This window comes from Pomacea canaliculata, linkage group LG9 (assembly GCF_003073045.1).
Source record: "Pomacea canaliculata isolate SZHN2017 linkage group LG9, ASM307304v1, whole genome shotgun sequence".
NCBI classification, from domain to species: domain Eukaryota; kingdom Metazoa; phylum Mollusca; class Gastropoda; order Architaenioglossa; family Ampullariidae; genus Pomacea; species Pomacea canaliculata.
The window spans coordinates 2,248,810-2,271,102 of NC_037598.1; the positions used below are offsets into that span (position 1 = coordinate 2,248,810).

General features: G+C 40.1%; 2 protein-coding genes across 2 annotated transcripts; both read left to right on the forward strand.

Moving 5' to 3' along the window:
* The first annotated feature begins 267 nt into the window (after window positions 1–267).
* LOC112572396 (alpha-N-acetylgalactosamine-specific lectin-like) lies at window positions 268–3,376 on the forward strand. Its single transcript, XM_025252060.1, has 3 exons — window positions 268–808; window positions 1,126–1,308; window positions 2,849–3,376. The coding sequence occupies exons 1-3, from the start codon at window positions 532–534 to the stop codon at window positions 3,073–3,075; spliced, it is 687 nt and encodes a 228-aa protein (XP_025107845.1). The 5' UTR covers window positions 268–531; the 3' UTR covers window positions 3,076–3,376.
* Window positions 3,377–11,489: 8,113 nt separating this feature from the next.
* LOC112572841 (transmembrane protein 168-like) lies at window positions 11,490–21,607 on the forward strand. The gene is given in 6 exon segments (XM_025252747.1): window positions 11,490–11,626; window positions 12,036–13,036; window positions 14,305–14,482; window positions 14,485–14,608; window positions 15,681–15,955; window positions 17,094–21,607. Coding segments are annotated over 5 exon segments (2,109 nt in total). The 5' UTR covers window positions 11,490–11,626; window positions 12,036–12,064; the 3' UTR covers window positions 17,654–21,607.
* Window positions 21,608–22,293: the final 686 nt, after the last annotated feature.

Below are 22,293 nucleotides of genomic sequence, written 5' to 3' on the forward strand. Positions count from 1 at the left end.
AACTGGTCATGCCGATCCATGTTATTGTAGAAAACTATGTCTTTGTGTGAGGGAGATTTGTCAACTGCAGAAAGCAAACATCCAAGCTCAGAATACTGCAAAAGGAATCGATGGCAAAGTTTTCTCGTCAGAAGCTGGGAGTCTCACATAGCAATCGGATTTCAGGAAGCGGAGATTGGTAAAGTTTCTTATCTGCTCCGTGTACTTAAAAAAATTGAGTCGAAATGTTAAAATAAACACAAAGTTTCATCTTCCTCGTAAGGAGCATGTAATTTTTTCCTAAACAATCAAGAGCAACGTTTTCGAGAATAAACGTGAGAAATATGAACCTGTGATGACGTAGCTAGCAGACGTGAACAACAGTAACGGACTCCCAGCAGCTGCAATGCCAACCAAAAAGCTTCTGACCTGATTACTTAAGAAACGGGATTGGGACGGAATAATCTTGCAGGGTTCCATCGAAGGACCAGCCCACCAGCAGACCAGACAGAACTTTTACAGGAGGACATCCACCTGACAGTTTCAAGCAGGATGTTCATCACTGGTGCTGCTGTCCTGACGGTGTTCAGCACCCTGGTGTGGTGTGGAAGTGTTCAGGAGATACGACATGGATCTTGGAGGAGGATGCACTCGGTGACAGCAGCGACAGTCACGTCTAGGAACGTCCTGCGTTGTGCCTCGCGGTGCTGGTCACGTGACGGCTGCTGTAAATATTTCGTTCATCCCCAGGACGGTTCTTGCTCCACGTACCTGGAGGATACTGTCAACGACAGGATGTGGCAACAGTATGATTCTGTACCTGCATTAGGTGAGAATGTTATTTTTGAACAGGGTCTCCTACCGAGCAACTCACAGGAGCTTCTATTCAGTAGCTCAGTGTAGAGACTGCTAGAGAGGGACAGACGGGGATGGTGCTGATAGGGAGGACAATATACACAACTGTGTCCATGTTTTTGTGTGCTGTGATAATGAGATGAATTTGTGTGTGTGTGTGTGTGTGTGTGTTTGCACCTGCGTGCATACAGAGCTGCACGTGCTTTGCTGTAAATGAAGGTTGATGAAGCAGGTGTCGTCATTGTGGCGACAGTGAGAACTTGTGTTGGTGATGCGGTTGTTCTGTTGCAGCCTGTCCGGCCAGCAAGGGATACTCGCTGCACTACTGTCGCTGCATCATGTTGGTGACCACCGTCACGGTCTACAGCAACGCGCAGCTCAGGTGTCAGCAGGACGGAGGTCACGTGATGCACTACAAGTCCTTGACAGTCGACCGGCCTGCAGTCACCAGCCTACTGAGCAACAAAACTTTCAGTAAGTATTTGTGTGTGTGGGGGTGTGTGATGGTGGTTGTGGTGGTGGTGGTGGTGGTGTGTGTGTTCACGCATTCTGTGAAATGGAATGACCACTGTTACAAAGTCCGGTGTTGTAATGCAAAGCCTTACAAGTTTTAATTGTGCTAAGGAGCACAGCGTATCTAAAACATTGCATATCTTCAAACCTTAAAGATAGGAATGTGTGTGAATATTTTTAATATCTCAATGCTCCTCAGAGGGTGACAGAACAAAGAACTTAGAATCGTATTAATGAAAACCTCAAACGCGCACACTCACAGACAGACGCGAGCATATACATAAACTAAAAGAAACCTGGGACTGTGAAAAAACAAAACAAAACGAAACAAAACGAAAAAAAAAAACCCCCGGTAAAATATGTTGCTTGAGCGATGATTAATGCCAGATAGACTGCACGTAGACTGCGCGTGCATGTCAAGGTGTGTTTGCTTGGAGACATGCAGGTCGTTATTTTCACCAGACACGTGACAGCAAGTGTGATGTCACAGTTGGCGATGTTGCCGAACGGCTGTTGTAGGAGTTCAAGGTGTTGCAGGTGAAGTGAGGCGCACACATCAGGAATGATCTAGCAGACGAGAAGACAGCGGGTGGCGGACGACGACTACAGTATTCCACAAACACGCCACTGGGCTGTGGAGTGCATTGTGTAAACTGTCAACCTCACAGCCAAGAAAAGATTTTTCGATAAAAGAACTACAAGGCTTTTATTGCTGAAATGTTTGATCAGGCTTGACATACGGGTAACTAAGGGGTAGCTAGCTGTGTGTAAATGTGATTGGCAGTAAACATGGTCTGACAAACACATCTCTCAGATCTCGATTGTAGTGTGCATCTCGTGAGAGAACAGCAAATATTTGTTATGTGATGTCGAAATAAGTAAAAATGCTGTTCCTTTCTAACATTTGTATTCGTTCAGAACTCTGTGCGACGATGCAATCACAATAAAGAACTTCAATACAGCATAAACGGTATTTATTCATGATTTCAAAAATAAAATGAGTAGAAAGGACTATAGACTGATGATGTGTCTGAAGTTGACCATCAGACCATGTCTTAGGGAATATCTGGTAAACATCGGGTACAACTCTACCCATCTGTTCATATTAACAACCATTCCCCACTCTTGTTAAAATGTTGCATAAACATGTATACATAAACAACATCGTATACATAGAGAAAGTGTAAATAAATATCCTGCAATAAGCATGGTGTAATAACCATTGTCGTGTACATAAACATTGTGTACTTAGCGTATAAAAACTGCTCTTTATAAACAGCAATAAACTCACTAAAATATGAACGAATGTACATATATAGTATATAGCACAGAGATTCCGGCGATCGACTGTAGTTGTCATGTGAACGTGAATCATTAATAGTCGATGCAACGTCGGACAGAATTATTTAGGATATACCCTGGGTGCAGCGAGTTAAATGTGGTATGACTGCTATAACAGTCAATCAACAATGTAAAGAAATATTTCTTCTTTGTGTGAAAGCTTTTTCAGGGACAACCCGTCTGTGGGTCGGTGGAAAGGACGAGAACAAAGACGGTCTCTTCGAGTGGACTGACGGAGAGGTGATTGACCAGGCCTCGGGTGTGTGGTCCACCGGGGAGCCCTCCATCAGCCCGGACGAGTCGTGCGTGGTGCTGAGACCCGAGTACAGGATGGCCGACCAGAACTGCAGCAAGACTCACAGTTACATCTGTCAGATCGATGTGTAGCCAAACCTCCTCATCTCTGCGTTGACTACAGCGATCGGTGATGGCATTCTTTCTCACCTGTATCAACACGCGCTCATTGTCTATACTTGTCGATTTGTGTCTCAAACGTGAAACAAATGAATTACATTCATCTTGGAGCAGCCGCTTGTTTTTATTAGTTTTTATTGGAGGATGACTAATGTTTGTCACAAATGTAACTCATGTGCGAGACCACAAATGTGACATATGCCTCGTTTGCATACTGATCTGATATCTCCTTGATTTTGTTTTAAATTGAGCGCAAACTTCATACTGTTTTGTAGTGCTGACCACACAAGCAAAAGCTGACGTGTTCATGTAGGTATGACAGTACGGCACAAGACAGTTGACAACAGTCATCACTCCTCCCACAGTTATCACCCATGTCGTGATGGTGGTCATGGTATCGGGTCTTACTGATGTGTTTGTCACGCTGGACAGATATCAAAGGCAAAGGCACGGCAAACACCTTTGTGTCTTTGAAGCAGAAATAACGGTAGCTTATTTAAAAAAAAAACAAACAAACAACAAAAGTCAGTTTATAATACTGTGTTAAGGCATTGTTTGGTCAGCATAGCTGAGAACACTAAGTAACCCTGCCCCATTTCTAAAAATCCATCGAGAATTAAATACTTTTTAAATCCACACTCTCGGAGACTGTTGTCCACAGCTTGTATTCAGTGAACTATCAGTTACACCTCCACCCTGTGGGACTCTGCTAGTAGAGCTTCTGCGAGGCCTTTTGTCAGCGTTCAGATTAGAAATATCAAGTCGCTGCTAATTAAACCCTCACGATTTCTCGTCTCTAGGGGTCATGTCACTAATAAGCAAAATAAGGTATAACAAGTCTGCTCGTCTACAAAATACTAAGAGGCAAAATATCCCATACACTCTCTACGCTATTTTCTACCAAAATAATAAGAGGCTGCCTCAAACTCAACACTCTGTTAGGAACGTGGATTGTCCCCCTTGTCTGTTGGGAGGGAGAGATTATCGCCCTTAACTGTGTACTGGTTGTAATGCGTGGAAGTGAGTTTGTTTCAAGAAAAACGTGCATAAGTTAGTGAAACCCTGTAGTTAGGAAAAAAAATCTGAATTTGATTATTCCCACGCCAGTCGTTGAAGAAAAGAGAGACTGTAGCGAATTTCTGAGTGAAAGAGGCCGGGAATGGAATAATTCCTTGCCTAGACAAGGTGTGGGACAAGTTGTTTTTATTGATTGGCTATCTTTATAACGACGAGAGAATGGTGTGAAAATTTAATATTTGGTTGGAAGACAGGGTAATGGAAAGAGTCATTATTATTTTCTTGTAACAGTAGTAGTTAAAATTCAGTATGAATATTCATAGCCAAGTAGGATTTCAGGAATGACCCAGGGAAGGAAAGACGAATAGAAACGTATCGTCAGCAGCCAGGTGTGTGTCAGCCTAGTCAGCGCCTACTGTTTGAGAGTCTGCAAGTGTGTCATCGTCAACGGGTGTGTCAGCCTAGTCTACACTCACTGCTCTGGGGTACGGACACAGTATCGTCAGCCTGACGGTGGCCCCGTCAGCCCCAGCGGCCCCAGCTTAGGAGAGTTTTCAAGGGAGATTAGTCAAGAAAGTGTATGTGTGTGTAAGAGCGAACGTCCCTGGACTTCACCAACCGTAAGTGAGAACTTTTGGAACTATTGAAGTAACATTGGTTTATCTCGATTGAAAGACAGAGAGGTTGAGTCGTCTGTGACATTGATGTGCTATTTATGGCTCGCAGTCATTACATGTGTTGATTTAAGATACCTAACCTTTGTTGTCCTACCCTAAAATAAATAGCAGCTCCCACATAATACAGCAGTGTAAGCCCACGTGCGTCTCTGTAATCTGTTGTAAGAAAGGACACGTGTGGGACGCAGTGTGTTGTCTGTGACTTGTGTGTCGACCCAACACACTCAACACACTCCCATACCAAGAACACACTCCCATACCAAGAAGCGACCATCCTGAAATCTTCAGGTAGCATCTTATGGACCAGACTTCCTTCACACCTCCAAAGAAGGGACTCCAGTCTATACTTGTTCAAGGAAGGACTACTACATTAAAACACGTCTCAAAACCTTTGATTGCTTGCAGACATCTTCTATTCAACAGAAACACCCATTACTAGCAATGAAACAAAATTACATGAATAGTACCTTACTTATTCACTGATAAAAAAAAAATCCCTGTCATATTAGACAACAAATCCGTTCTTTGCTCATATTCTAATTTTAGAATTTCATCTATTTTTAATGGCTGTGTTTTTATAGTTAAGCAGTGTTTCACTTTCCTGAGATCGAGGGCTAGATGTAAAAAAGGCATAGCCTTACTTATTTTATTACCCTCGTAAATAAAGATTTGTCATTTGTCCTTCTCTGCCTTTTCTTTCTCAACCATTTATTCGGGTACCCATTCAATATTTAGATTAACTGGGTGGAATCGGCTGGTGCTCCTCCGCTCTAAGGGTTCGGTGATTTAACCGCTGAGCCATTGGCTTTCACAGATATTACAGTCTTGACTAAAATAAAGTCACCATGTTACACCACAGCGACAATGGCAACAGGAGTACCCTCAACGGTGAGCTGGTATCTCAAGGCTGTTTCGAGGTGGGTCTGAACCAAGAACCTTATTATTATTCTACTGCGGTGGTAACCGCTACCCGTGACAGGGATCCGACACAATCTCTACCAACCGTCTTCTCCTTTCGTCATGGGATGTCAGTCCGCCCACTAGGCACATTGACAGATTGCTTTGCTTAAAAATAATTGTATTTTTGTACCTCAAAAATCAAACTAACTCAAACACAGAGACATTTACATTACATATCGATTTCAGAAATTTTCGATTGTTTGATCAAGTTTGAGAACCACTATCACCGGGAACATCTTGATGTTTACACAAGACGAAACTTCACAGAGCTGCAGCTCGAGACACGAACATGCTTTGAATGTCAAGGCCATCTCGGTTCAATAATCTTGAGAGGCAGAATTTTCTGATCAGATAAAGTAAATCATTCAGCAATAGTTATTCCGTCCCGCTTTCTTACCTCTGATTATAAAGGACAGCCATCGTTCAGTGAAACAGAAATAAACATCTTGCATGGTCTTTTCTTTTTGTTTTCCTGTTTTTGTTGTTTTTTTCTTTTGTTGTTGTTCTTTACACGTTATCGTTAATCCACTCAGACAATGCCTGATCTGGGGCTGTGAAAAAAATTAATTTTAAAAACTTTGCAATGTAGGACACGGCACATTATCTTCTGTTTCTACGCAAGAGAACAAAAAGATGAAAAATATCTGCTGTGTCTTCTTTGATTTTTTTAAAAGACCAAGAATCTGGAATGATAACAAATAACTAAACAAATAAATAACTTTAAACATTTTGAGTCAGAAAAACCGAAAATAAGTGACATGAGAGCATGAGGTCATTTTTGAAAGCCTTTCATTTCATCAGATTATTTTCACTCTGTACTTAACCAACGCTTGAAGGCCAACAAAGTCATCTGTTCTTTTTTCACTCCTTGAGAAACAATGATTTGGCGGAAAAATAGACAAACACAAAACTATACCGACTAGAGATTGATCGAACATACCTTGGTAAAAGCTCTTCAGTCCTTAAAAGCTTCAAGTAAGTTTAGTTAATACGAGAAGATCTGCTTTTTGCTGCCACACAAAGGGTCTGCGGTACAAAATTATCCACAGGAACCTTCTTTGGCAAACGGATTACATCCTGGCGACCACTCATTATCTGAGGTCGGGCCCGGTTTTGAATTTCTTTCTTTTTTTATTATTCTTGTTCACTTTGCGCCTCCTGAAGACTTCTGCCGACATCATGAGCATTAAAACTAATGATCGGTAGGTTCCCTGCAAACAGTTTGAAACTTTCTAAGCTAAGGACGAACCAAAGTGCTCACTCAGCTCTTGCATTTACTGGGTTTTGTCTGTGCCAATCACAGCCTATCACGTCCTTAAAACTTGCATTACGGACCGATCGAGGGCTTTTCAACACTTGCTTACCCTAAACACACGTGGTTTGAAGATGGCTTTCAGCATCTGCGGGCACAGAGTGGGACAGGAAGCAACGCCGTGACGCCATCAACCGGTTACAGACAGGACGAAATGCCTTTTAACCCTCAAAAGTCTTGGGAAGGAGGCACAAACTTGGTAAACTGCCGACATGAGGAGCACAGCAGCACCTCTCGACAGAACTATTTTGAGTCTCATTTTGTTAACGATGCCTGCTCCTCTGACTTCTTCACTTGGCATCGAGACGAGGAAATGGTACCGACTGTCCAACAGCACTATGAGCCTCAGTAACACAATGTCTCCTCCGCATCCTCAGCGAGTTGCGCGGCCGCGTGCCTTCTGCGCGATGCTTGCGTGCAGTTCTGCTACGACAACGTCCTGAAAACGTGTCACGTGACTGCCTCGGCGTCTGTTGGTGCGGCTGTACAGAAAGACAAGTTGAAATGTTACAAATCAACAAAACAAGCAGGTAGGTAGTGAAAAAGTAGTAAATGTATCCTCCATTATTTATGGTGATGACTATATGTGATAATGACTGTCGACACGTCATGATTTCTGAAAATGACAAATTTGTGAGCTTGAAGTTCTGTTCACAGTCATGAATATTCGAAAACAGCCACTTGTTTATCGTACTAGATGAGTCATGAGTAAATGATGCTCAATTATAGCTATTATGGTAATAATTAACATATTTAATGCAATAATTATAAACAAGTGTGTAGTGTAGGCAACAAGTTCTGCAAGTAACTTCAGTTCTTCAAGACTAAGAGGAACAGGTCTCTGTGGCGATAATTTATAGTCAAAAGCCTTTTGTTATTTCTCGCTCTGATCATTTTGTCGTCTTTCTTTCCCCAAAAGTAACCTTAAGGGAACCTAAATATGTGCTACTGACCCTCAGCACATGACATTTTCTGACAACATATTCCTTTGTAAGGAACTGTGAGTGGTCTGTCCTAACAGACACAACGCACTCCCGGTGTGAAAGCTCCGAGCCAGACCAGTCATGGTGCTCATAGCTGATGTAAAATTCCAGCCTTTCTTTTTATTATTTAAAGATACAAAGCTGCATCAAGGAAATAATAAAAGAAAAATGTCGGTCAACAAAACTCTTGGCCTACGGTTGGTTTAAGCCATTATATATACGTTTCTTAGATGGAAAGTTTGAAGCCAGAGTACAGTGTACATCAAAATCAGCAACAATGATCCTTATTACAAAGCAGTTGTTGTCGCTGTCTTATGGATCCTCACAACTATCTCCACCATGTAAATACGTGGACCTCACTCTCTCGTCGTCGCCTCCGTCGTTCGGAAGAAAGACCGTGCGACGCGGCCAAGTGAGATCAAGGTCTTGGATGTTGATATGTTTGGGTTTTTTTCTTATTATCTTTCAGACGGCTGTCCTGCTGACAAGGATTACTGCCTCGTTGACGGTAGCTGTATCAAGCTGGTCCAGACCAATGCCGTCGGTGATGCCGCTCAAAACCAGTGCCGTCAAGATGGCGGACATTTGTACTACTTTAAGGATGACTCTAATGACAAAAAAACAATAGAGAAACTGTTGATTAACAGATCGTTTTGTGAGTAACTGTTTCAATAATGCATCTTTCAGAACAATATTTCATGGATCTTACATCCTTTTCCTGAACCGAGACTAGTCATGTTACGATGCTGAGATGCACCCATTCCTTCCCCTCCCTCACCCAGCCGAGTATCGCACCACCCGAACGAAATTCAAATTCGATAACCGTCGGTTGTTTCTCTCCAAGTTTAATGCAACACTTTGTCACACACGACACAATATCTTGTCACCAAACAAATCTCATATGTGTCACCTTTGAAAAGGGATTGCCACTGACCTTGTAACCTTTGACCTTTTTCTTGTATGACATCAAGGTACTGACATGTTTTCCTTATCACTACTTATAGGTTGATAATTGATTTATTCAACAAAATAATAATATAGATACACAAACATGTCTGTTTTCTGTCAGCAGCGTTTTCCGATCCTGTACGCTTGTGGGTGGGTGCCCGTCGCAGCCTCGCAGACACCGTGTACCACTGGGACGATGGAGATGTGGTTGATATTCATCTTTGGAATTCCGGCGAACCCACCGCTAACACCGATTGTTGCGTGGTTTTGCGACCTGACTATAAATTAGCAAACAATGCCTGCTCCGAACTTCGAAGCTTCATTTGTCAGTTTGATGTTTAGAGACCATAGAAGATATAGCAGGAACATTTTAAACTTTATTTACCTTTAGAAAATGAAATGTGGCTAATGCCAGCTCTTTTTCCACAAACCTAAAGACAAATAAACATTATGTTCTTAAACCGAAAGATTGTAGAAAATATACTTATGACATTCCTTGTATGTACTTTCATGTTTTTTATTTTAAATAAATATTTATTATCATAGTCATGTAGTAACTTAAATGGGAATGTAACAACCACCCCAATTAGTTTCTAGGCTGGTTGTTGACAAAGAGGGGCTAAGTACCAGGTGTTGTACGAGGTAGGAGATTAGAGGTGTTATAAAGTGGGAGCCAGCCCTAAGTGGTTACAGCAGCCAAGCGCGATCAGGGGCGGCAAAGGAAGAGATGCCTAGTAGGAGAGTGAAACCTCAGGGGCTCACACACCTGTCCGTCAGGTTGACGGGGAGTGGACGTTAGTCACCTGTCCACCACACCACTGCAGAAGGGGCAGAACAGCGGTCGTTCTCCTGTCGATGTCGGCTACTTGATTGGTTGGTGAGTGAGTGACGAATACACCCCTCGGCGTCTGTGACGTGCGAATGATCTAAGTAAAATAGGGAACAGAGAACCAGCAGGACACTTCTCGGCACGATGTCAGAGTGGACAGAGCAACTGGTTAGCGGTCAAAGCGACTTCAGCATCTCTTCACTTGTACCTCGAGACCGGAAGACAAGACTCAGGAGGAAGGACGCTTGGGTTAGAGAACCTTGAGCAAAGGGGCGAATCAGTGACGAGGAACTGTCAGGACTGCCTGCTGTCGCCGTGGAAATCAAAAGGGCTATATGACCAGGACTTGCACTACCTGTGAGAGGACTTGCACTACCAGTGAGAGGCAGAGGCCACGCCAAGGCCAGAAGTCTTCGTTCTCAAAGGAGGAGAACGTCTGCTGGGCTCTCCGCACTCCAAAGAACCGGAGAACTTTGTATGAAGGTGGCGTTCGTTCTGCGGCTGTATGTGGCATTGCATTTGATGAAGACGTCACGTGTGTGTCCATGGACTGGGACAGGCCCGACTCTGTGTCGCCGGGATTAGCAGTCGTCGCTCTTAGACGTGGTTGGCAGATCGGACGGGAAGGACGAAGGAGCGACACTTTTGAGGGAAACTCATCAGAGTGCCGTGACTGTCGGCTGAAGTATTGGTCCCCACTAAAGCACCAGCGTGGGCCCACAAATACGAGAACAGCTTAACATCAGAGCTAAGTTGATGCGCGTGTGAGAGCGAATGGTCCACTTTTAGAGAGAGGCACTGGAACAGAGGAAGTACGCTTAGCACGGATGGCACTGTGACTCCTCCACTAGACGAGTCTTTGTACTGTATTTTTTATGTTCTTTTGTTTATTAAATCTTTCTATACGTTACATTGCACGTCGAGTTCTGTGTTCGGGGAACAGCAAGGGTGGGGTGGGGAGTCGTGAGCTAAAACCCGGATGTGACCATCATAAAATCATTCATTTTGGGTATTTGTTGGAGTGGGGTATTTTAATGATAAAAATGATGAGTAATTACATTAAAATGACATTCTTTGCACGTATATTTTAATAAATCTTGCCATAGGCTGCTGAGATGGTGTGTATTTGCTGCGTCTGGTCACGAAATTGCACAGATAAGGAACAATCCCCACCAAGTGTGAACAAAAATCGCCTATGGCCAAGCTATGCTTGATTCGAACGTTAAAAAATTCCGGTACAGGCAAAAAGCGCCGTCTTGTGTCTCGGTGATGTAAACGCTGGGGTCACGGCCGAGTTGTCTATACATGTATTCCTATGCATGCATGCGTATTAGTAATAATATAATTGCACATGTGAACTTTTACCTATCATGTCAAGCTACGAAACAGTTATCTTTCGTTTTGTTTTACTAATTAAACTATTTTTGAAAATTGGATACTTGAGTACAGCTATATAAAATTTTAATCCTTAGTAACTGTGCCTACGTTTCCCGAGAATGTTTACATTTTGGCAACGGCTTTATTGCTTCATCAGCTTGTATCAGAAGTCATTAGCGATGTACTCTGGTGACTGTAGGCCTTGGTGCTGAGAGAAGCTGTGCCACCCACGGTACAACTCACGGGAGACAACTCTGACTGCCAGGCTGACCGGAAGCGGAAGTTGTTGCGGCGGAGGTTTACGAGTTGTTGCTAGACAAAACCTCAGCAGAAGCGAATTTTACCTGAATGCAGAATCTTATCACATTATCGTTTGCTGAGGTACAAATAACTAAGTGAAATAGTAATGACCCCGAGTTTGGTAAGTGGACAGAAATTGATATTTGACATTTTACTCTTTAAATGGCTGCAGAACGGGTGCGCTGGTACACTAGAGCTGCTATATATATATACTGCCACGGTGTAGTTTATTAATTTTTAAAACTCGGGAGCAACATATATTTTTCAAATCTTCGCAACGTTGCATTTTATAAGTATATTCATCTAAAGAATCTATTTGTTAGAGAACTGAATCGAAAGTTAACGTCATTGAAAACGACAAATGTGAAATAGTTTTGCTTGAAAGTTAATGTTTGATATTTTTATACATTTGGCATATTTGAGAACACACGAATAAACAGGATACAACTCTGGTGATATGCTTAGTAATACAAAATATAAACTTAGATAAACTTAATAATAATACTTCTGTTATTTTGTTATTCAATCAGGTTTATCACTAATTCAGCTTCACCGTCCAATGAAGTGTTTTCTTCACCGTTTGAAGTATGGATTAGTACACTTGTCATCAAATACCATGGCTTCTATGAAAGATCTCCGTGCTCAGCTAACATTGCAAAACGTCCAGTATGTTCCTGAGGTGGTTTTGGTGGTTGCCATTGGACTGGGACTCTACACACAATGGACAGTGACTCAGAATCTTCTCCTGTCTGCCTTTGCCCTCTCTGCTCTCTTTGTATTTGCCATGTCATGCGCATTGCGTTATTACTGTGGTCTAGAGAGGCTTGGGAGAGCATTGTACCATATCTGGGTAGGATGTCTAGTGGGGATCCTTGCATACACAGACACCAAGGATGTAGAATTTATCACCACCCAAGAAGCCATGGAGGCACTGTTTCTTACAAGCCTTGCATTGGCTGTTTTCTGGCACATCCTGTCTCGCTTGCTTAAGCTTGCAGATCCTAACCCTGGATTGCTTGGAATGGCTGCCGGATGTGAAGGAGTTGGCCTCATGATTGCAGGGATACAGACTGGGCCAGCAGCTCCAGCATTAGCTTTGGTGACCCTGGCATTTTTTACTCATGTAGCAGCATTAAGACTCAGATCAACACCAGTGATAGCCTCCCTTATTGGCTTTGTGACCATTGCAGTGCTGTACATCTTTCCTCAGCTTTCTCTGCGGCCAAACGTCTACGCCTTGGTGTGCCTCACAGGACATCACATTATTCCTGCTGTGCTAGATCTGTATTTGTGTGGCCGCACCCTCTTGGAACGCTGGCAGACAACGGTGTTTGGGCTGCACCGTATCTTGCGGCATATGATGGTGGTGCTAATGTTAAGCCTGGACTTAGCTCTGGCTATTGTGGTTGGAGCCAGCACAATGCAGCACAAAGAGTGGTTTGTGGTGTTCCCACTCTTCCTTGTGGCTGCAGCTGCCTGGCTTCTGCTTCATCTGGCATTCTTTGCAGCATGTTGGCAGCTAATGGGAAAGGTATGTCTTGACTTCTTCCTTCAGTTTTTTTTTTTCTTCAATATTTTTCATATGTTTTGTATGTATGGTATGTGTATCTGTTCCACATTCTGTTTTTTTAAATAATTATTCTCAGAGACTTGCTACCTTTCTAATACCTCCCCCAACTCTCTCCTAATTAAAACCTTGTCACTTTGAGTGACTGACTTTCCATCTCCCGCCTTTCCTGTCTTCTCCTCTATCTCCCTCTAAAAACATACAGTGTCATGCATACCCCATATATGCTGATTATTCATGGTTCATGGTTTACTACATATGGTAGTGTGGTATTATTCATGGCTTACCACAGCAAAAACAAGGAAAATAAAAAAAATAAGTAGCTTATAAATTTCAGAACAAAGGCCAGGAAAGATCGGGCTGTAACATTAAATCTAGCAACCCACAAGAACACCCTCCCCCTACTTGCACAATTTGCTTCTACTCTTCTTCTCTGTATATAAGAATTTATTTATACCTTTTTACACAAATATAGTTTTATGTCACTGCAGTAGGTTTTGCAAAATATTACCCATAGATATGGGGGCACAAGTGCATATATTCTCTATCTATATATATATGTTTGTAAGTAAAATATGAACACGACAGTCTTCACTCTAAATGCTCATGCTGCGTGTTCTTAAATCTGTCTATTGATGTGCACAACATTGTACAGTTGGGTAGAAGTTAGGGGGAGTGTGTTTATGTGTATGGTTAAATGGGTGGATATGTGTGTTATGATATGGTGCATCAGAAGTAGATGACTAGGTGATATGCAGTTTGTTAATTTACTTTATAGGTAGTTTGTGCTATTATTTAGCCTCATTATTTATAATGTTTAATTTCTTTTCATAGTATAGGGAAGCTGGAAAGTATTAAAATAGTGCACTTAAAAAGTATCCAGATTTTTAATTTCTGTCTATTAGTTGTCATTTTTGTTATCTCTGTTAGTCATTATAAAATATATTCTCATCATATTCCTCTTAATATAACATGGAAGTTCCTTGTTATGTCAGAATTTTAAGTGTTTTTAATGAATATCATCCAGTTCTTTATATGACTGGCAAAATAGGTTACAAAACTCAATGTTATTATTTTTTAGTTTTTACAAGAAAGAATGAGTAATGTTTTTCTTAAAATATTAAATATGTTGAAGAATTGAAACAAAATATAATCATTTTTGTTGTCTTAAAAGCTTTGTATTGTCAATATTATGTCTCATGTTTTATCTGTTTCCATGACAACTTTTAAAGGTCACCGCATGCAATTCAGCACATGCCAGTCTCGGAGAATCAGCATACAGCTATCCTCGTGTCATGGCTGCACGTGGCCTTCGTCACTTTGGCCTTGTGACCCAGCGACTGATCTGTCTCAGTCTGAGCTCTACACTTGTCCTCCTGGCGCTGGGATGGGAAACAAGGACATCCTATAGCCTGCCCTGACCTTTACTGTCATCCCACTGGAGGCCGCCGTTTTGAGTCTTTTTTGGGATTTAGGTGATCAACTTGGTGGAACATGCACCTCCTATGGATTGATTTCTCCTGTTTCATCACTTAGGTGAGAAAGACTAGCTCTTCGGTTTCTCTTTCAACCACTAGAGAAGCTTATAGCCTTCATCATTTTAATAGGTATTAGAAACTAGTTTGCACACCAGCTCCATCTTCTAGATATCAGTCTAACCTGTAGCAGATCAAGACCACTAATTGTGGTAAAAGGTGTCATGGTCTTTTGGCTGAAGGGGCATTGAATGAAAATAGCTGTCTGTGGGTGTGATGTGGAGGGGACAGTCCAACCCATCTCTAGTTGGACAGTCCAACCCTCCTGCTTCCCTTATAAATAAGATATCCATTTGAGAAAGACAGCTGCATCTGCAAAATGGCCGCGCTATTATTTTTACAAGGAACTTGAGAATGTGTGATGTGTTATATCATGTAGAGTATGGTGGACTCGGGGATAGTAAGCAACCTTTAAAAAATGTAAATTTCTCAGTCTTACCAGTATGTGCAAAGTTCACACTAAAAAAAACTTTGTAAGTTTAAAGATAGTGAGTCACTGGGTTGCCCCATAACGGGCACCTGATAGATGCAGCAGCTGACAGGGACCCCCACTCTTGCCTATTTTGTGTGACAGTGAGTAGATTTTTGTCTTTGATGTTCATAAACCAATTCATTCTTTGGCATCCATGGAGTTTACTACCCTCCAAGGTGCCTTGGATAATAGTCTTTGATAGGTGTCATGCGACGTCACATGGCCAAAGAAGACTATCTTATGTTGTTTGAATCTTGAAAATAGAGGTTCCTGGTGTCCTATCTTGTTTCGTACATAGTTGTTGGCTCCTTGTTATCCCCATGAGATCCAGAGCTGAGTCCATGTGTCACATCAGTAGAGCAGAATCTGTACCACCAGGGATTTCTACAACTTGTACAGTTTAAAGTCACCTGCTGCGATATGATGACTTAACCTGATCTACATTACATATGTATTATACATGTGAATTGCTAATTGTCTGTAAAGAATAAGGTTTGCACAATTATTCAAACATTAGATTGTGCATGCTGACTATTGATGTTTATCTATGTTCAGGCTAAACTTAATAGAGATAATGGAAAGAGTATGCCTTATGTTCCAGACCTGGTGATGGTGCCACCTTGCTATCAGCTGCAGCTGTGCAAGAGATGACCACCCGAGCAATGATGACAGTTGCACAGGTGCAACATTTCTTTGCTTTCCACATGCTTGCCAACTTTGGATGTGACTTCTCCACTTCCGGAATGTCGCTGGAGTCATTGCAGAATAAGCTGAACACATTCTTTGACCAGAGGACTTCTGAGGGGCCACGTTATGATACCTACGTTCTGTATTACTGTGGAGATGTTTTTAGCAATGGGGATTGGGCTCTGACAGGTAAGAAAGAAAGTTGTTAGTTACAATAATGAGATTGTTGATGTTTTGTTAAACTGTGTATGTTATAAATACAGTAGGTCCACATATCATAGAGCATATATTACATGAACCTAAGTAGGTTGTTCAATTTTTCAGGCATTTAAAAAGATTTTTACTTTAAAAATATAATTTTGCCTCAATATATGTGAATGGTCCGTACTACTATGACAAAAACAAAATATTGACTTTTCCCTCATTTTTCTGAGACTTTTTCCTGAATAAACTTCATTCATCCAGTCCACACACTGATACCACAAGCATATTTCATAACTTTCAGGAGTAATCAGTGCATACTTCTATTTGTCCAAAGTTATTCAAGCACACTCCTTAACATTGCTATGGAATACCACAGAAAATAGTAGAATCATAAAAAAAGCTATAGTCATCATTATCAGTGATTTTTCTGAGAAGGAGTCTTTTTTTGTCAGCTGCATTCAGTGTGGCTACACACAGCATCTATGCCCATTTTCTATTTGGCTTTGTTGTTCTTCACTTCTTGAAGCCATGGCCAAACACAAAGCATAGACATAAAGCATTTCAGGGTGGTTCAGTTAAAAAAAAAATCCACAACAAACTAGAAGACAATGTCAGCAAATTAATGTTAGTTGTAGCTTAAAGGCATAGCAAAGGCTCTGATGGTAAGTGATAAGGCTGTGGTGTGCTGTGTGATGTCAGCGAGGGAGAGGAAGTGTTGGTCACTATTAGGATTTGAACTCGAGTGATCAGTGGTGTGTCATTAGTTGGATTAGTGATATAATTTAGTGATAACAATCAAGATGGCTATGAGGAATGTCCAACCAAATCATTGCATCAGCTCACACTGGGATAGAGTTGACATCATAGGAGGATGAAAGAGTCCCGTGTAATTTCTCTTATTAAACACAGCATCCTATAAAACATTCAACTTTTTTACGTGAATATACTGGAAAATAGACGAGATTCTAAGCAGTTTTATTTTGCCTTTACAATCCCTTTTAACACACCCTCATTTGTACTTGACTGATTTTATTGCAGTTAAGGCTTGTTTAGCACATTTGACAAATTAAAAACAAATGTGTAAATGTATTGGTTCTTTAATTATGATCTCTGTTCCCTACAGACAATAAACGTCTGACATTAGACACCTTATTGGAATGGTGGGATGCTAGGAATGGAAGTTCCGGTGCTCGCCTGATCTTGCTCTTGGATTCCTTGCATTCTTTTGAATGGGCCCATGAAGTCAGACAGCTTTCTGGAACATTTTGTGCTGTTCAGACGTGCCGCTATATTCATCGCCCAGTCTCAGATGTAGAGGATGAGTCTGGTCAGCCAGTCACCGTGGGGGCCTTCACACGTGCTTATGTGCAGTACAACACTGGCCAAGATGTGGCCTTGGACATGAGCAGTAAACAGCGCCCTCTACGGGCGTTGTACACTACATCGCGGTGTTGGAGTGACTTCACTTTCCACTTGCCCACAAGGGATGATTTTCGGCATTACTGGGACAACAATTTTCCAAAGTGCACGCGACCTCTGTTGCGAGCTCTGAACATTCCTGGCATGGGTTCATTGTTCTGTTGCTGCACCTGCATCGGACGTTGGATGCGACGTGTGCAAATGTCATGCCTACCTCCACGGGAAATTGACACAGGCCATGGATTCAAGCTTATAAGAACTTAGCTTGGAAATCAGCTCCCCTCCTTCATAAAATAAGTATTTGTGAACAGTTTTCTTGGTCTTTACAGCATTCATAACCTTATTATCATGTTTTCCTGTATGAAACTCATCCTTATGGATTCTAGTTTCATAGCACTTGTATCTCTTAAAATTCACAGAAGACTTTGGTGTCTGTTGAAAGGTGATCATATATTGTTTAACAATTTGCCTGGGGTGTGTTGTGCCATTTTGGGGTAGACGTTTTGGGGAGTCTGTTGTCAGAGTACCGTCTTAAAAATTAGCCAGACATTTTGTGACTGTAAAGCAGAAATGATTTGCAATTGGATGGGAGAAAAATATAGGGCTTGTGTAGAAAGAAAAGGTTGATTTAACAGTAAGAAGCATTCTGTTACAGCATACCAAGAATTTGGTGTCTTTTAGAATAGATGCACAAAAAGAGTGTTTAGAAACTTTTTGATGGATGCTCTTAAGTTTCCATCAGAATCAGCATTCATTTAACCATATTGTGCAGGCACGTCTGGGAGCCATTCCATGGACTATTTCAGCCATTAGTTGTAAATTTTGTATTAGATTTTAGCTGCCATGTGTAATTATCAGCCTCTCATTTCTTCAAAGTCAGAAAATCTTACTTTTGAGTGAACCGTGTTATATAACAGCAACATTAATTAAGGGCCATGGTTATAGTAAAAATGAAGATGCTTGGTTTTTGCTCTATTTTTTGGGGTGGTTGCAGGTGTAGCAAAATTTTAATATTGCTTTTACCAGCATTTGAGCTAAACAGTGTAAAGTGTTCTTTCAGTTTTCTAATTTCCTTTCTTTATTTGGCAACTTAAATAGGAGAAAAATCATGTTTTGTTAAGCATTGCTATGATTTCCAGACTGCAGAAAGTAAACAAAAAAGATTCTATACTGTCTTCCAAAAAAAAAAAATGATTATATTTTCATGGCACATCATATCCAAATATGGTTTTCTTAAATTTAGATTATGACACCATACCGAAAAATGTAAAAAAAAAAAAAGTTCTCCATATAACCTAGTCATATATGCTGAAGAACAAAATAAAATGCCATTTTGCCAAAATGTTCATCCCAAAAGCATTTCTTGACATCCAACAATGATATCCACATTATTTCTTTGGTGAGGAAGAAAACGCTTGCTGTTACTCCTGCAAGTGAGTGTTTTTGTGGCCTTCTTGAACCAATATGCTGGTTGTAATTTTTTTTTCTTCTTTTGATCAATCATTCCTAATGTTAATGCTTAAGCACTTGCCTTAAATCTCCTAATTGTTTATGCATGGCTGTGATTGGTAATGTCCTTACAACTATATTTTTAACATGAATCTTATCAGAATCCAGTGCTTGCACTGTAACTGGTTTTTGAAGTTTTGCAACTTGCCTTCTTGAAGCACTTCTTTGGTATCAATGCTCTCTTAAAAAATGGCCAGCTGTTGGATCCTTGATTTCACAGGAGTGTGGGATTTAGTTTGTTTATAAATGTAGTGTTTTGTAAATCAGCAGAAGATACAGTGTTTTAAATATTTTATAGCTCATGTCATCTTGTCAGAACCATTTTGGTACTTTCCATTTTTAAGAAGGGAAGCAAAAGATATTAATGGAGAAAAATGAGTGGTGGATAGTCCACACCACAGAGGAATAGTAAGCTTGAGGAGAAAAATTTTCTATTTAAAGATTTGTTGATGGGCAGTCATTTAACGCAGCACAGAGTGAATCTCCATGAAAAGAGAAGCACACAAGAAACAGCATGAACATTGCTATGGAACTTTAATCAACTACAGACATTTTAATCTAGTGGGCATACATGTAATGGAGGCTATGACATAAAAAAATTTAAGTAATCAGCTTCTGTCCATTTTGATGCAGGGATTTTTAGACCCGACTATCTTTCAGATATGTTACCCAGCGCTTTGAAGAGTGTCATTTCCTCTATTTTAAACTGCTTTTATCCGGTGTTGTAGAAGCTGTTCAATGCATAGCGGGTCAGCTTCCGACTTCTTTTCTAATATTTAACATCTTTTCTAATATTTAATTATTGAAATGTGCTCACAAAAGCTTTACTTAATTTTAAAAATTCAGTGCATATCGCGCATTCTTAAAAAAAAAAAAAGGCCAAGAACTGGTGGTCTTTCTCTTTGTGCTTTTAATAATATTTTTGTCAGATCAGAAGAGTGAACCACAGCTGAAACATTAGAAAAGCTTGAGACTAAACATTTTAAAGGAAAAGCTATGGAAAGTGTATGGATTTTCTTGTAATGTCAGTTTTATACATTTTATACATTGATCAATGCCTTGTTGGAGTCAGTTTGTGCACTGGGTATAATGTGGTGACAGTTTTGTGACACCACTGGAAAGTTTTGTGTAAAAAGCATGTAATGTTTTCATGTAATGAGCAATGCAGATCACTGGTGATTTATCATTTAGCTGCCATGGTGTTGTCATTATGCAGAGATAAATGTGCTTGTATATGCTGTGCTTACAATCAGCATATTGCTGGCTTTCCATATTGTTTCCACTGTTTGCATCAACAGAATTTTTTTTTAAAAAAGCAAAATGAAGGGAAGCTACTTGTGCTTGGTGTTGGACTGGTGAGACATTTTTACAAACTATGCACTTTTTCTTTCTTCTGCATTTCTTCATACTGTTAGTTCATTCTTCAAATTATAGTTTTTTATATTATTTTTATGTTTAGTAACGTGACATTACTTTGAATGCGAGTTTTATGGTGGTGAAGAAATTAAAAATAATGCAACTCAGTAATCCTGGAAATACCTTTTGTTAACAGCAATGTGAGCATGGCTATGAGCCATGTCTTGTATCTTGAAGATGGATTCTGGGACTGATGCCCAGTTTTTCATTAGGTTTATGTCGTCTAGTTCTACCCTTTACTGACCTTGACTGTAGACAGCTGGGGAGTGAACATCAAGAATCACCACAATGGTTTAATCCCATTTGGCATATTTAAAAGGAGTAACGGGTAATAAACTATAAGGAGGATTGATGGTAGAAGTAAATATAACTTGCAAGTATTTCTTCTTTACTTTTATTTCATGTGTCTTCTAATACAAAGGAATGTGCCTTAATGTGAATAGAGTCATTGCATTAATTGCGCTTACTCGAGAAAAAAAGAAAAGAAGAAAATTTGTGTCTGAATTTGATTTTATTCTGTATTCCAGATACATAACTAAAATGGTTACTGAAAAATGACCAGAAATTTTTTAGGGTCATGTGAATATGAACCGGGCATTTATAATTTTGGTCCCAGGTGTAACAGCGGTAGTTTTTTCCTGTATCAAAAGTATCCTGAGCTGAAGGCTCTTGTAGTTAAATATCAACAGAGGAATGTCCCATGCAGTTGCCTAATGTACAGTAAATCCTACTAAAACTTAAGTAGGGCTTAATAGACTTCTACTATAAAGCAGAGAATGTGAGAGGCATCTTTATAATATTTATTGAATTATTTTTACTTTTACATCTTTTTATCAACTGCATGAAGAAATCCACTTGAGCCAAACAATTTTCTCAGAGAGTGTTACCAGCATTCGTTCAAAATTTTGCATAGATTTTATGATGCTGCTTGAATTCCTCTGCCTTTATTATGGTATCTTTTTGCATTTGCTAAATAACAGGAAACCATTTGAAGGAATATTGTTTGTTGTAAAATCTTAAGAATCATGATCAATTTTTAGATTTTCTACAAGTGTAAATATTGAATATGAGTTGAGTCAATATGGCCAATATTTATGAAAAAGGTTATTCAGAATTTTATAAAAACTTTACTAGGCATGAACTATGGCTATGATTTTTTTTAATGAAAGTTATCAAGCAGTTCATCTGAACAACTTTTTCTTATTTCACTTTGATGTTGATTTTGTGGGGTCTGTTTGTCGTTTATAAATTTTTGTGTCAGGTGCTGCTAGGACATTAAAAAGTTTGGGAGAACTTTGCTGTTTTATGCATGCTTCAGTTTTATATGTATACTGATAAAGCCTGAGAAGGAAGTATGTATTACCAAAAACTCTGCCAACTTCATCACAGTGTATGTTCACCAGTTAGGTTGCAAGAAAATATAGACCAGAATAATGTACCATAGTTTCTGACTATAGATTAGACTGAACACATTTACATAAGTCTCCACTTAACATTGTCAGTAGGAACTGCAGCTTAATATGCTGCAACATAACCAATTTTATGGTATATTTCTGGTTACAAAAATATTACCAAACTTCTAAAGATTCCAAACATGAGGGAGGATACCAGATTAGCAAGAAAAAACATGGGGAGAACATACAAATTCCACATAGTGGTCCCTGCTAAAATCAATTTTGTTTCATCAAGGTTAAAATGAACTGATATTAAGACAGCAACTGACTGCCAGATTCTACATCCTAGAGTTACTTGTGAATGTCTATAAGTTGTGTTTAGTAACTCAGTGTGTAAAATGTAAAAGATTAAGTGAGCAGTGCAGAGTAGGTATTTACCAAACATTTTTTTAAAGCAATATTCATATAAAAGAACATGCACAATATGAAAGTGAATTATGAAAGCATTAAGCATGATTATCTCTGTAAAATGCCAGTTTTGTGAGATCAAGTTAGCTAGGTGAGGGTAGAAAAAGGATACGTAAG

What these genes read in the sequence shown, in the direction of transcription:
- LOC112572396 (XM_025252060.1), top strand. Translation starts at nt 532, where the DNA reads ATGTTCATCACTGGTGCTGCTGTCCTGACGGTGTTCAGCACCCTGGTG. An exon ending in TGATTCTGTACCTGCATTAG is followed by an intron (nt 809 to 1,125) that starts GTGAGAATGTTA and finishes GTTCTGTTGCAG; the next exon opens with CCTGTCCGGCCAGCAAGGGA. An exon ending in ACTGAGCAACAAAACTTTCA is followed by an intron (nt 1,309 to 2,848) that starts GTAAGTATTTGT and finishes TTTGTGTGAAAG; the next exon opens with CTTTTTCAGGGACAACCCGT.